We start from the raw sequence: 14,766 nt of genomic DNA, 5'->3' as shown, positions 1-14,766 counted from the left end.
AACACAGGCAAATCTTAGTTCTCAAGGTTGGTGGCGCATTGGCGTTGTAAGCGATGATTAACATTGCTTGCCAATGTCTATGGGCGTTGGTGACCACTTACCATCAGGTGGCCCATATGCTCGTCCGTCGTCGTCATCATAAAAAAGGAGTTGAAAACAGCAGTTTTGGTATTTTCACGTGATAATTCAATCTATTATTGATAAAAAAGTACCTCAATATACGGACAACAAAGTGGTCCTTTGGGGATCCGTTTCTTACTTGAAGTACGGAGCGTAAAATATTCTATGTTTTCTTACAATCTTTCTGAAGCAATCTTTTATTCGCTATCTTTTAAAACTTTTCTTTTTATAGGTTTACTATATATACTGTACTAACTTTACTGTACCTATGTGGAAACTGCTCATTACTTCTACTATTTGAGTTATTATACATTCATATTAATTTATGTAGGTAGGTCCTATGACTTTATTACTTCTTTAAAATAAGCTTAGTTCAAGTAAATAAATATAAGATTATATTTCAAAAACTTGTGTCGTCTTTTCTTAGATAGTTGTACATCAATGGGAATACAATTTTCTTTTATAAAATAATTTGTCACTTAAAATACCTACTGCATAAAAATAAAACACACGTATTGTTTTTCATCCACTGCAAATATTTTGAAATTGATATTTCATTCGAATGAGATTTATATTATACTAACAAATATTACAAATATAAAAGTGACTTGAAAATTACATAGGGTACCCAACAACTGCAGCCGAAGAAGGGTCAAGGCGGAAATCGGTCGCGCTTAAAAAATTACAGTCATTTTTGTTATTTAGTAGCTACTACAAAATCAGACCGTGTTATGCAGAAATGTTTCAATACACAGAAAAACTTTCTCATCATCGCTTTGCCTTTAAGTTTTCATCGTGAACTTCAGTCTGATTATGGCTACCGTAAATTACATCTATCAAAACATTGTGCGGTTAAGTGTCGAAACCATCGACGGTGGTGTGAAATCAACCCAAACCATTCCCAAGGAAAGTTGTCATAAAAATCAGTCAAATCTTGGCTTATAATAACACTCGCACCGAACACAAATGGGCCCACCCATTTTAATCTCTTGCTATAGCAAGTCAAATGATAATGATGATTGTTTTTTTTTATTTCCCTTATCATCAGGGAGCGCCTCGTTTTTATCCTTCTTCCCGTATTCTCTTTCCATATTCAAATAAATATTATAATATTGATTCGATAAAAAATGTAAATAACAAAAAGGGGTGGAATTGGTATTCATGGATATGGATATTTCATGAAGATATCTAAACCTTACCTGTAAATATTACATATATGTTTGTATCTCTTAATTTTCATATAGTATCTATAATGTGATTCAAATTGCTTGAATCAAGTACACAGTCACGTTGATCGGTAAAATGGTTAAAAACTCATTTCAGTCTTTATTTAATGTCTTTACTTAGCTTAAGTTCGGTTAATTATAAAAAAATACGTTGGATGCAAGTCCTTAATCTCGTTGTGCACCCTGGACGTAGTTTGTGGGTACTTTTAGAGTACCATTTTGTCTTCTTAATAAAATATAAATGAATAAACTAGTTTAATTATTACTGATTTTATGAGTTCCAATATCCAATCGCAATCACCGATAAGGAGTAGAAAATCATACAGCAAGATAGAATTTTTACGTTTAAAAATATTTACAATTCTTTGACCTTAAACCGTTTCTTTTATTTACAGCGTATTTCCTTTTTCTAAAATTGCCTTGCTACATAAGGATCAAAAATTACACAATACTAATTACACAAAGAACTAGAAGACGAAAAACGAGTGAATTAGATGAAGAACGCCTGAGTCTCAACTGGTGATTGCCGATTCATCTCGTGTACAGTGGAAGAAATCATCCTGAAAAAAAGTGCATATATCTACTTTCAGTGAAATTCTGCTACATGCGTATCCACAAACCCGCATCGGAGCAGCGGTGATGAATACTTCGTCTTAGAGGTAGAGGAGACCAGCCGCTGGAGATTACAGGTTGCTACTTCAAATCAATCAATCAACAGCCAATCGTTGACCACTGCTGAACATAGGCCTCTCCCAAGGTGTGCCAAAGCTCCCTGTCCTCCGCCTTCCGCATCCAGTTGGTGCCCGCCACCTTCTTACGGTCGTCGGTCCACCTGGCTGGAGGGCGCCCTACGCTGCGCTTGCCGATTCGCGGTCTCCAATCTAGGACTCGTCTGCTCCAACGGCCATCGGTCCTACGACATACGTGACCAGCCCACTGCCACTTCAGCCTGATAATTTTGCAAGCTATGTCGGTGACTCCGGTTCTTTTCCGGATAATCTCATTTCTGATCTTATCCTTCAAAGATACTCCGAGCATAGCTCGCTCCATAGCACGCTGAGCGACTTTGAATTTGTGGACTAGTCCCGCAGTTAGTGTCCACGTTTCGGCACCGTATGTCATGGCATGTAAGACGCATTTGTTGAAGACTTTCGTCTTCAAACATTGCGGTATAGACGACTTGAGGACTTGACGAAGGTTGCCAAATGCTGCCCATCCCAAGCGAATTCTTCGATCGGTTTCCTTCTCGAAGTTGTTCCTACCGACTTGTATTATCTGTCCTAGGTAGGTATATTCACTAACAACTTTGAGAGCTTTCCCCTCGACGTATATCGGTCCCGGCACGACATGCCTATTGAACATGACCTTGGTCTTGTCCAAGTTTATACCGAGACCGACACACCGGGAAGACTCGCCTAGGCTACGCAGCATTTCGGTGAGTTGTTCCAGCGACTCTGCTATGATGACGATATCGTCGGCAAATCGAAGGTGTGAGATGTACTCGCCGTTTACATTGACTCCATACCTACTACTTGCTACTTACTAACTTACTAATTAGATAGTTTTAACATGTGTTTACAATTTTTTTTTTAAATATAGTAATTGGAAATTTAATGACATTGATTTTGCTAGCATTACTTTTCTATCTTTTAGGTCTATCACTTCAAACGAACTTGATACCATTTTCACTCAATTAATAAAATCGTAAGTTTTAAGGAATATTTTAATAAAATAGAATATATTTCTAAAAGCGCCACTGTCTATGGTCGGTGGTGACCAAATACCACCAGGTGACCTGATTTCCCGTTCGCCTACCGATATATTAACTATCTTTCGAAACATTGCAATGTATATAATTTACTATAATAACAAAAATACCTTAAAATGTTATTTAAATTTATATAAAAAAGAAAGAATAAATTAAATATAAATAAGTTGCTGGTCGTTCTGTTAATATAATCGTTAGTTTATTCCATTTTCAAATGAAAATTTCACAAATTCTTATTTGATTCTACGAATCTTTTCACCTCGATTAAATAAGGTATTGTAGTTGATATACATAACAACAGATTGTACATCCAATTCCCAATAAAACGCATTTTATTTTAATTTTCAATCCCTAAAAGGGTACACAAAGTGTTGAAGTTTGTTTCGGAGAAACTATAAAAAAAGATCCTATTGTACTTAAACTTGTCAAGCTTTCTAAGCAAATAAAAAACACGTTTTTCACCAATATTAATTCAATCCCTGAAAAGGTAAAAAAAAGGGTCTGACAACTTTTTGTACAAATATATATACTTTAATAATGTCCTCCAGCCCGATTTCGGCCACGGCGGCTAATCTCAAGAGAGATTAACTAACTGCGCAGGACATATTATAGTGCACAAGTGTGTACGCAAATACTGGTACACTCTCTATTCCCTAACTCTTTTAATCCGATGGGACGGTAATCCGACACGACCGGATAGAGAGACCGGAAAGGTGCAGGACCAACGGCTTTTACGTGCTTTCTGAGGCACGGGAGTGTACACACTTCCAACTTCTAGACTCCAGGCTGCTACTGAGAATTTTTGACAGACTAACTTAATAACTTTTTATTGACCCAACCTGGCATTTGAACCCAGATTCCTCTGTATCTGCGTGCAGTACCAACGAGGCAGTTGGTCTAATGACTATATATAATTTTATTGACGCACTTTTTTATGTACTTTATGCTTACTATATTATAAATATTTCGTAGAGTAAAATTAACATTTTCCATTCGATAATATGTGTTAAAATGTTATTGCATGTGCAAGCGAACTATTTTTCGATCTATTAAATATCTGATATAAAAAAGATTAAACTATTTTTGTTCAGAAATTTAGACGTATACGAGTCGATTATATTTAATTCTCTAAATTATTTTCTCGTTCTTGGTAGTACTGATAGAGATCTCCTAATTTTCTTAATAATTAGTTCTCTTTAACATTTATAATATATATTTAATTTCTGATACATATGTACAATAAAATATTAAATAAATACTTTAACAAACAAAGCAATGTATAACAAATAAACGTATTTCATTTAATTTTACAGTCATTTTTATATGTATTCGGGTGTATATAGAGTTAAACGAAAAAAGTTCTGATAAAATATTCCCAATATTCTGAATGCAATCATCAAGAAGATAACTTACGCAATATAATAATTCTACGCTATTAGTTCCAAGAACAACTACTTTTACATACTTGAACTTACATACGTGAAATCAATATCTTTATTCAACTCACGACTGAAGCTAAAAGCCAATTGTGCTGGGAAAGGTCACTCTTACCCGATTTTCAAAGCAAGATATTTTGTTACGTCATATTCAGAGTGATTTTATTTATATATTGGGAATTTAATTATCTCAATTTCTGAGTGATGAAAAATGCAAAATGTAATAACTTAAGCTTTTGGCTGGTTTAATAAACGTACGTATATTGGACTTGGAAGCAATACATGCAGGTTATGTTTTTCTTTTATTCTTTTTATTTCTTTTTTGATATAAGCCGATTCGATTGTATTGGATTACGGTTTTACGTGCTATTAGTCATGTATGGACAGAAAAACACAATATTTTATACTTTCTGACCCAGGAACCCTGTAACTAAGGATTTGTGGTTATATTATAGTTAGCCACTAGACCAGTGAAAATTTTATTTTACCATTAACAAGATTTGGCATCGGTGTTAGTGAATAGACTAGAAATCAAATATGGTAACCAGTAGATGACGTTTTGAAAAATATTTTTCTATTTTATTTACTTACTCTTTTATTTATTTTTTACTCGCTGTTATATATACAATATATATGTATGTACTTATATGATCATATTCGTAGATACCTTATGTGTGGAGGATTATTGGAAAAGCCGTGAAATTATAATGTAAATAGTGACATTAAAATTGAACCGTGTTACGCATCATCAGTCATAATTTCAGTAAAATTATAATTAAGGCGATCAATTTTCAATCAGTAAAATTATGTAAATAATCATAGTTAATAGTAGTTTAATTAAAGGTATTATGATTAAAAATCAAAGGAAAACGTATTTTAAAAGTTTTTTTCGACAAGAAAATGCCACTCTCATAGTCCTTACAGACCATTTAAACTTTATATACATCCCGTAATTACATATATTCTAAATAAGCCCACTCACTAATTTGTACAAAGCTCGCGCTGGTTCTTATATATGATCACTTGTGATGAAAAGTGGATACTGTACGATAATCGGAAGAGCCGCAATGGCTAAACCCTGGAGACCCAGCCAAATCCTGCCCTAAACGAAAATTGGCTCATAAAAAGTTACTTGTGAGTGTTTGGTGGACTTGCGCCGGTGTCGTTCACTACAGCTTTCTAAAATCTAGCCAAACGATTACGGCAGGTATCTATTGTCAACTTCTTACAAGGAAAAAAATTCAACTCGGATTTTTTTTGATTCGATGCGGATGTCCAAGCCGCCTTCAGAGTTTATTGATTCTCGCCCCCAAGGTTTTTTTAGTAAAGGGATCAATGAACTACGTATGAGATAGCAAAAGTACATAGATAACAACGGATGCACCGTTGTACGGATGCACTTCGATTAATTAAATATTTTTTACAAAAAAAAAAAGATTCTGGGAGGTATAATACAGAATGCCAAATCCATATGTAAGGACCTAATAAATAATTATTTAAATACGCTAATAATTCTTGCCTTAAATTCAAAGTAAAGTCAATTTTATTTATAGATTAATACAATTACGGTCTTACTAACAAATGTTTTATACCGTGTGAATAGTTAGATACCGATATCTCTTTTCACCAAAAGCAATTTGGCAGAAGTGGACAAAGCATTGTAAGGGTCTATATAATAACAGACAGAGATAGTGCGCAATATGTTAGTATGGGCTATTTTGTATCAGTTGTAATATGTCGTAAGTGCTTAAAGCTTGCAATCTGATTTCGAATTCTAAATGAAAGGCTTATGATACAATTTTGCCAATTGTATTGTTGATCAACCAGAACAGTAAAATACTTAATTTTAAGCACTTTTACAAGATAATATGATGCTTATATACTTATAAATATAATTTTTTGTAAGAAAATAATCATCTCTAAATAGAAGATATTATAACACAATGACGAAATTCCGTAGAGTTCGATTTTATTGTAATGGATTTTTTAATGGACTTGTGTTTCCTATAGTATATTATTCAGTTGTCTTTGACTGCCTCATCAGTCCAGGGGCTAGTTGTAAGGCCACAGACCTGGAGGTCTTGGATTCAATTCCCAGGTCGGGCCAATAAAACGTTATTGGGATTTTCTGTCAGAAAATTCTCAATAGCAGCCCGGAGTCTAGAATTTGGAAGTGTGTACACTCCCGTGCCTCTCAAAGCACGTAAAGCCGTTGGTCCTGTGTTTGCGCTCACACTTGTACACAATAATTTCTCCTGCGTAGTTGGCTAATCTTTCTTGAGATTGGCCGCCGTGGCCGTCAGACTGAAGAACATTATTATTATTATTAATAATAATATGATTAAGAAAATAATCGTTACAAATTAAAACAGTTTATTTCGTTAAATTGTTTTCTATCTCTATCTATCTAATGCGAGTAAGTTAGTTTTTAATTTTAATTTGCTCTTAAGCCGAAGTTTGGATCTAAAACAAACTGTGCCACTATCATACGGAATAGCGCAATTGCATTACTATTCTAACAACTTAATCTTCAAGTTTCACGTCAAAATCACAAACTTCTTGGTAATCAAATAGACTATCTATATTATAACCTAGTTTCTCCAAACCATATAGATACCCTCCCAATTTTAAAGAATATTTCATTCCTCTGGCTCAGTTTCAAAGATTTCCAGCAATTTATTTTAAAATAAAATAATTAATAACGTATCCGATTTATAAATTTTTCGCGTATAGAAAAGTATCTTGATTTCATTTTAATATTATTTTGTTATTAAATTACCTTATTGCTGATATTTATGTTTTCAAGAGCTTAATTCAACAATTAAGCTCTTGAAATTGAGTTGCTTTATTAATATTATATTCAATATTCAACCAAATTATTTCAATGTATTAAATACAATGTTTGTCTGATAAAGCATTATATTTTAAAAAATGCCGAGAGGGCCCTATGGTTATGACACATGAATCATAGCCGATGATTGCGGTCCAAATCCTGCCTTGTGTTTCCAACCGCTGAACTTCCAAGCACACTTTGTGATTATAATTCAACTCGTGCTCGGCGGTCAAGGATAACATCGTGAGGAAACCTTCATACGTCAAAATAAATTCCGCCACATGTTTTTCCTAGTTACCCGCATTGGAGCAACGTGATTGAAGCTCCTAGCCTCTCTCAAGAGTAAGATAAATAATTTTTCTATCAAACAAAAAGATAAAAAAATTATCTTTACTGACCGTCAAATGCTATTTATCTACTTTCAATACAATTCATATGAAAGTAATTTTGATTTGTTCATACTAATTAATTTTATTATATTATTCTATTCAGAGTAATGTTTGAAAAGGAAATAATAATATTATATATAAAATTAATAATTTATTAAATTAAATATATTAAACTTAAATGTTTTTATTTAGTAACATATTTTGAACAAGGGAGGCCATATGTCAACGGAGCTAAGCCAAGTTCCCAGTGATAAAGTGATATTATTGTGCACAAATATGCACGCAAACAGAGGTGCCCTTTCTAAGTCTTCGCTTTCGTGGTCGAAAAGGGTAGCAATCCGGAGGTTGAGATTTGTGCAGACCTAGGTATCACTCACATTTCAATTGCTGTATAACAACAATAAAACTTTATACTGCTCTTCTGTTAATATGAGTGAGTGAGCCAGAGTATTTACAGGCGAAACGGACATATCTTGGCCCTATGACTAGTCGCATTCACTTATTCCTTTCAGGTAAATGTAAACTGTACTGTAAAAATCCATTGAAGTTACGATAGTATTCTAAATAGAATAGAAAAAACTATTATGATTTATTAGAAATATTTTTCAAATATGTATTAAAATGAAACCTGCATGTGTCTAATTTCACTGAAATTCTGCCACATGTGTATTCCACCAACCCGCATTGGAGCAGCGTGGTGGAATAAGCTCCAAACCTTCTCTTCAAAATGAGGAGAGGAGGCCTTTAGCCCAGCAGTGGGACATTCACAGGCTGTTTCGGTATTAAAATGAATAAGAATATTTTTATTGATACAAATATTATTTAACCATTATTTTATTTATTAACAATAAAATTATTTTTAATAATGTTCTATGTTTACGAATATATGTTAATATATAATAAATTATAATTAATCTCTTAGATAAATTATTTACAAATAAAGTAATTCTTTATTCAAGTGGGCTTATAAAGGTCCTTTTGAATCGTCATTTACAGTATTTAATTAAATGTAAAACTGCCACTGGTTTGGAATGTAGATTATACTAAGAAGAAGAGGCAAGAAACACATTATACAAGGTACACGTCAAAAGCCTTATGTCGTATTTTTAAAGCGTAAATAAAAAAATAATATAAAAAACCTTACCGATGTTTGAAACTAATTTTGCTACAGTGCTTAGTAACTTAAAAGTCATCACAGAAAACGGGCGTGAAATATCAGAAGATGATACAATAAACAATAATAATTATAACATTTCAAGAATAAAGGCATCAGAATAGTATATCACTATAAGTAGGTTATTAACAATTTACGGGTGAATAATGAAGTAAGTACTTACAAAATAACAGAATAGCCGTGCAGATTACGACTTCCTTACGACCTTTACTAACATTCATAAAACTCGTTTATGTTAGATGGGAATAATCAGAAACTAATATTCTGTCAACGTCTGTTTTTAAAATAAGTAATACGTTGAATTTCTTTCAGCCCCAGTTATGATTACATACAATAATAACTCAATCACTCAGGAACCTGTAACTTACACAACGCTAGGTTGAAGTGCTATATCTGAGCTATTGAAACTATAAATTTAAAAATGTTGATAAATATTCATGATTTTACCTCATAATTATTGAATAACGCTCGATTTTAACATATTTTATCTTAAATATAGGTGACTGCGAGCAATGCTAAGTCTTATTTTTTACATAATCAAAATATTATTATGAGATTATTGTAAAATCTCTGTGTAAATTACGTCGAGAGCCTATAAATATCCACTGTTGAGTTAACTTCTGTTTTAAGAGATGAGGAGTTCTTTCCACCACGCTGCTCCAATATGAAATAGTGGATACAAATGTGGCAGATCTTCATCCGACTCAGACCTTACGATGTTTTTCTTCATCGCCGTGCACGAGATGTATTATAACAAGCACAAAGTAAGTACAAGAAAGCGGTGGTGCGTGGGTTTGAAGCCTCAATTTTCGGTTAACTTTCATGTGTTTTCATGAGCCATCTTTGAACGTATAATGTCAAATATTTATTTTATCATATTCAAATAATTGAAAAAATGGTTTTCATATTTAAACTATAAAACTCTCCACTACGAAGACACATCGACTATCCTTCGATTATCTATTATCAATAACGATATTACAACGAACATTTTAACATCAACCCATATGGTACATAGAAACTTTTCTACGCATATTATTTTTACTATATAACGTTCCATGTATGTAAGTTTTTTGATATAGAAAACAAGACTACTATATCATGCAATAAAATTTTGTCTAATAATATACTTTTAATATTATTATGTTTTAGTTTTATAATTTATAATTACAGTTATGCCAATTTAATTTATTTATTGTTCAGTTCAAAAACGAAATAAGAAGGAACTATTTTGATGGGTTAGAAACTTATTTTCCAGTCTCGTTAGGTTTTAGATGCAAATGATTAAAATCTAAAACTGTAGTCTCATAATGATTCATCTCCTCTTTCTGAGATATAAAATTCATCTAAGTCCATCAAATTCATCTAAATTCGTCTAAGATATAAAATTTGATAATAATAAACATTTTTATTTTAAACTAAAAAGCTAATTATCGTTTGAAGTTTTAAAGAATGAAATAGATATAAAGAAAATAATTACGTTGTAACATAAAATTTACATTTATATAACGTATAAAATCATCATTATAATTTACAATAAATTTATTTTAAAAAATAATTAAGAATGGATAATTAAAAATAATCGTCACTGTAATGACGAGAAATAGATTAAAACAAAAAAAAATGTTGACGTAACAAGTTTTAAAGACAGAAAAGTTTTAAATATGTGCTAGCTAAAGGAAGTAAAAAGCGAACAAACTTAGCACTTTCATTATATCTATATATATATTTATCGTTCGCCGAGAAAACCGGCAAAAATTGAAATATAAATAGCTCATAATTTTTAAATGAATAATTTGTAAAAATTTCAGTTGTAGCAAGTTTAAATATATTTGAAAAAAAAGACAATATGTCTGTAATTGTTACTTATATCAGATATACTCTTTTGAATCAATATTTATATCTGTAAATATTTAAAATATGTAATGTTGATATACCTTAAAAAATAAAAATCCTTGAAATTATATATTTTTTTATATAGTTGTAAAACTTGATGTAAAGCAACTTACCCACGAAAAGTCCAAACACGAGAAGGACAGTCATCGTCGATAACTAAATTACAATATCACTATTAGACTTCACTTATAATTTCACATTATAAAATCATAAAACAATTTTATATCCCACTATTCTATAAAATACACAAAAATAATAAATTGAACACACATTTATGCCGTTTAGTTTTTAACCGAAAATTTCTGCTTGAAGAAAAGTTCTAAAATTTATTTCCGCGATGTCTCCGCGGATAGTAGGTGATATAGAGGTCTGTCTCGCGCAGATGCTGGCTCCCGACTGCGGGATAGCATCCCGTGTCCCCGTTATCCCTTCCCCCTTTACACCCCTTATCAAGATCCCGTAATTAGATAAATGTCATTGCTGTTGTCTGTGTTTTTTTGCTTTCTTTCGCGAATTTTGTTGCTCTTATTAGACTGAAGTCGAGTCATTTGGGGCTCTTTGCGTGCCCCGCGCGTTTTCCGTGCCCCAAGTGAAAAATACTTTGAGAGTAGTTCTTTATGAGATTTCCGGTTTATTAGCTGTATTGTATTCTACTTCTGTTAGTGTTTCGCTCTTTATTGTCTAGTATGTGTTGTTTTATTTCGGTTTATCTTTCGTATACTTTCATAATGTGGTTTTATACGATTTTTTTTTCAACTTGTCCAGGCACTGTATATCAATGTCATAATGTTTTATACATAAATTTTCGCAGGTGCAGAGCAGGTGTGTACCTTAAATTTTGCAATACTTTACTCAGTCCAACAGATAACTAGCATTAAAAAAAAATAACAAAACTCATATCAAATATCCGTCACTTGATTAAGATAGAATATAATTTAAGTTATTTTTTTAAAGTATCATTAAATAAAATTTAAAATTCACTACTTTTAAAATAATAAAGGTGAATTTTAAAAGTTTAATAAACAATTAATTAAGAATATATTAATTGTTCCGATGCTGCTAGCATTCCTGCCATCATTCCACGCGGTCATGATTTATACATTAGCAATTTTAATTTTTATTTAGCTTTAACTTAATAATATATAATATAAATAATTATTGTAAATTAATTAAATGTTCCGATTAGATAATCATTACACTCTATTATTTTCGTCAAATTATTTTCTAGAATATTCTTTAAATGAAAAACTATGCTTTATTAGTAGTCTTCATTCTGAATAAAGCACTCTCTTCCAAGAATTATGTAAGAGGTTAGATTCGAATGTCGATGATAATGATTTTAGTAATCGTCAGCAAGTGATCCGAGGCGATTTAGTTAAATCACAATGTATTATATTATTATACACTATAATCCATTACAGTACCAGCCTGTTAATGTCCCACTGCTGGGATAAGGCCTCCTCTCCCTTTTTGAGGAGAAGGCTTAGAGCTTATTCCACCAAGTTGCTCCAATGCGGGTTAATAGAATACACATGTGACATAATTTTAATGAAATTAGGTCTAATTAATCTACAATGCAGGTTTCCTCACGATGTTTTCCTTCACCGTCAAGCACGAGATGAATTATAATCACAAACTAAGCACACAATTATAATCACGAATTAATTTGTTATTATTACTTAATTAATAAATAAAACATGAATGTACTACAATTATACTGTTTATTATATTATTTTTAATTTATATATTTTAATTCCTTTATTTTAAGTTATGTCTATTTATTTATTTATCATATATTCTATAACTAAAATTAAAATAAAAAACAAAAATACGCAATCCTTAATTTAAATAAAGTATATATAACAAAAAAGCATCCCTTAATAAAACATGTACGAAAAAATCTCTTTATCAAAAATATTGAATTATTTTAATCTAAATTTGAAATCCTCTATTTTATTTGAACAGGTGGAGTTCTGTATATATAAAAAAAACCGTAAACCAAATAGGATGCCAAAAAATGATAACCGCGGAAACAATGCGACTTTATTGTGTTCATACGAACGCCTTGGAACGAGAAAAATGGATATTATCATTCGAAAAAGTTTTATATTATTTTTCTTTGATCTTTTTAATTAGGATTCCTTTGATTTTTTTCATGAATGTAACATTGAATTTAAGTATTAAATGCTTCATACTTCTCTTTGGCTTGAAAAAAACTCATGAGGTGAAAAGGTATTATTAATTATTGTAATTAATATTGCGCATTATCATAAAGTTCTTATTAAATACTATTCATCTATAAACTATAAAGTTATTATTATTATTATTATTAAATAACTTTATTGGACACTCACGAAAAAAAAAAGAAAACAAATACAAATAAAAAGGAAAACAAAAGCTTAAGAAGAGTCATGCTATATAAACATAATTGCGGACTGTAATATGATGCATGCAAAGGGCGGTCTTATCACTCAAGTAGTGATCTCTTCCAGAAAAGTTATTGTGTAAAAAATCACTTAATATGTCTCTCGACAAATCAAAGGTATCGTGATACGCTATTTTGATATGTGTATCCTTTTAATGTTATAATTCTTATTGTTAGTCGACGTCGCATAACAGTTTCTGACTGACAGTTTTTTTCAGTCAGTCAGTGAGTTTCGGTTATTTCGTAATGCTAGCTTCAATTTATTTTTATTTTACTTTATTTATACATAAATAAATTAGTTAGGATACAATTAAAATAGCTAAATTTCCGAAATAATCATGTTATACAGTAACAAAATCAGTTTCGCGTTAAACGATCTCTCCGCAAATAAATCCAGTCCTCATTGGACTTAACAGCACAGCACACACAGCTATATTTAATATGATATTGAAGTTGATATTCGAATTACAAATTGTAACACAAACTTTTATTGGTGGAAAGTCCTTAATTACCATTTCCGAACCGAAACAGCCTGTGAATGTCCCACTGCTGGGCTAAAGGCCTCCTCTACTCATTTTGAGGAGAAGGTTTGGAGCTTATTCCACCACGCTGCTCCAATGTGGGTTGGTGGAATACACATGTGGCAGAATTTCAGTGAAATTAGACACATGTAGGTTTCCTCACGATGTTTTCCTTCACCGTAAAGCACGAGATGAATTATAATCACAAATTAGATTTCACTTTGACCAAGTCATGAAAAAAAAGTTGGAATCATTTCAACCGCAGGGGCCAATTTGACACCTTTTAGGGGGGGTCCTGGTCTCCTCTTGTATCAATGCACGAAATTGGCCAGGGGTTGATAAATCGTTGTTGATAAATGTTTTTTTTTCGATATTTGTTTCTAAACAATTAATGCTGTCAAATGAAACTGTTGGATTTTTTTTAATATCATGTTATGCAAACTGACAAAATTTTACTGCTCAAATAGTATGTCCTAATAATATTGTTGTTTAAATGTTTCGGCTTTTGATAAAGAAAATTCAAATAATTTGCTTTTAGCTGCCACGTCCTCCCAACATTTACACATGAATGTGGAAACGCAATATTTCAAATCTCGCTAGCTCCTGCTATCTGCGACCATTAATTATACGGGCAGGTCGATATGCCGCAATTAAAGTGCGCCGGATGTTTTACGTGTTACTTTGTCGTTTGTTGCCAGTTTGTTGCGTGCTTTGTTAAATATTGCGTAATTTATTGTAATAAATGTAATATGAGTCTTGTTTTTAGTTTGAATCTGTTTATTTAAATGAGTATTTTTTTCTTTTTTTTTCATTTAGTTTATACCAACTAGATTTTGCTATACTTTTTTATTGATATCACGTGTAAATGATACTATAACCCATGTACATTTTAGTTTATCTTTAACATAAATAATATAAATAAAATGTAAAAATATTATATATAGATATACTTATATAATATATAATGATAACATAATG

At 31.6% G+C, this 14,766-nt stretch overlaps 1 protein-coding gene across 1 annotated transcript in view; it reads right to left on the bottom strand.

The window, feature by feature from the left end:
• LOC126770629 (uncharacterized) overlaps positions 1-11,217 on the bottom strand; it is a 39,604-nt gene extending 28,387 nt beyond the window's left edge. Inside the window, exon 1 of the mRNA XM_050490124.1 lies at positions 10,956-11,217. Coding sequence (XP_050346081.1) covers positions 10,956-10,989 — 34 coding nt within the window. The 5' untranslated portion in view covers positions 10,990-11,217. The remainder of the gene's footprint in view (positions 1-10,955) is intronic.
• Between the last annotated feature and the right edge of the window lie 3,549 nt (positions 11,218-14,766).

Source organism: Nymphalis io, chromosome 9, assembly GCF_905147045.1.
Source record: "Nymphalis io chromosome 9, ilAglIoxx1.1, whole genome shotgun sequence".
Lineage (NCBI taxonomy): Eukaryota > Metazoa > Arthropoda > Insecta > Lepidoptera > Nymphalidae > Nymphalis > Nymphalis io.
The sequence above is the reverse complement of the archived record's forward strand: the minus strand, read 5'-3'. Positions and strand labels throughout refer to the sequence as shown.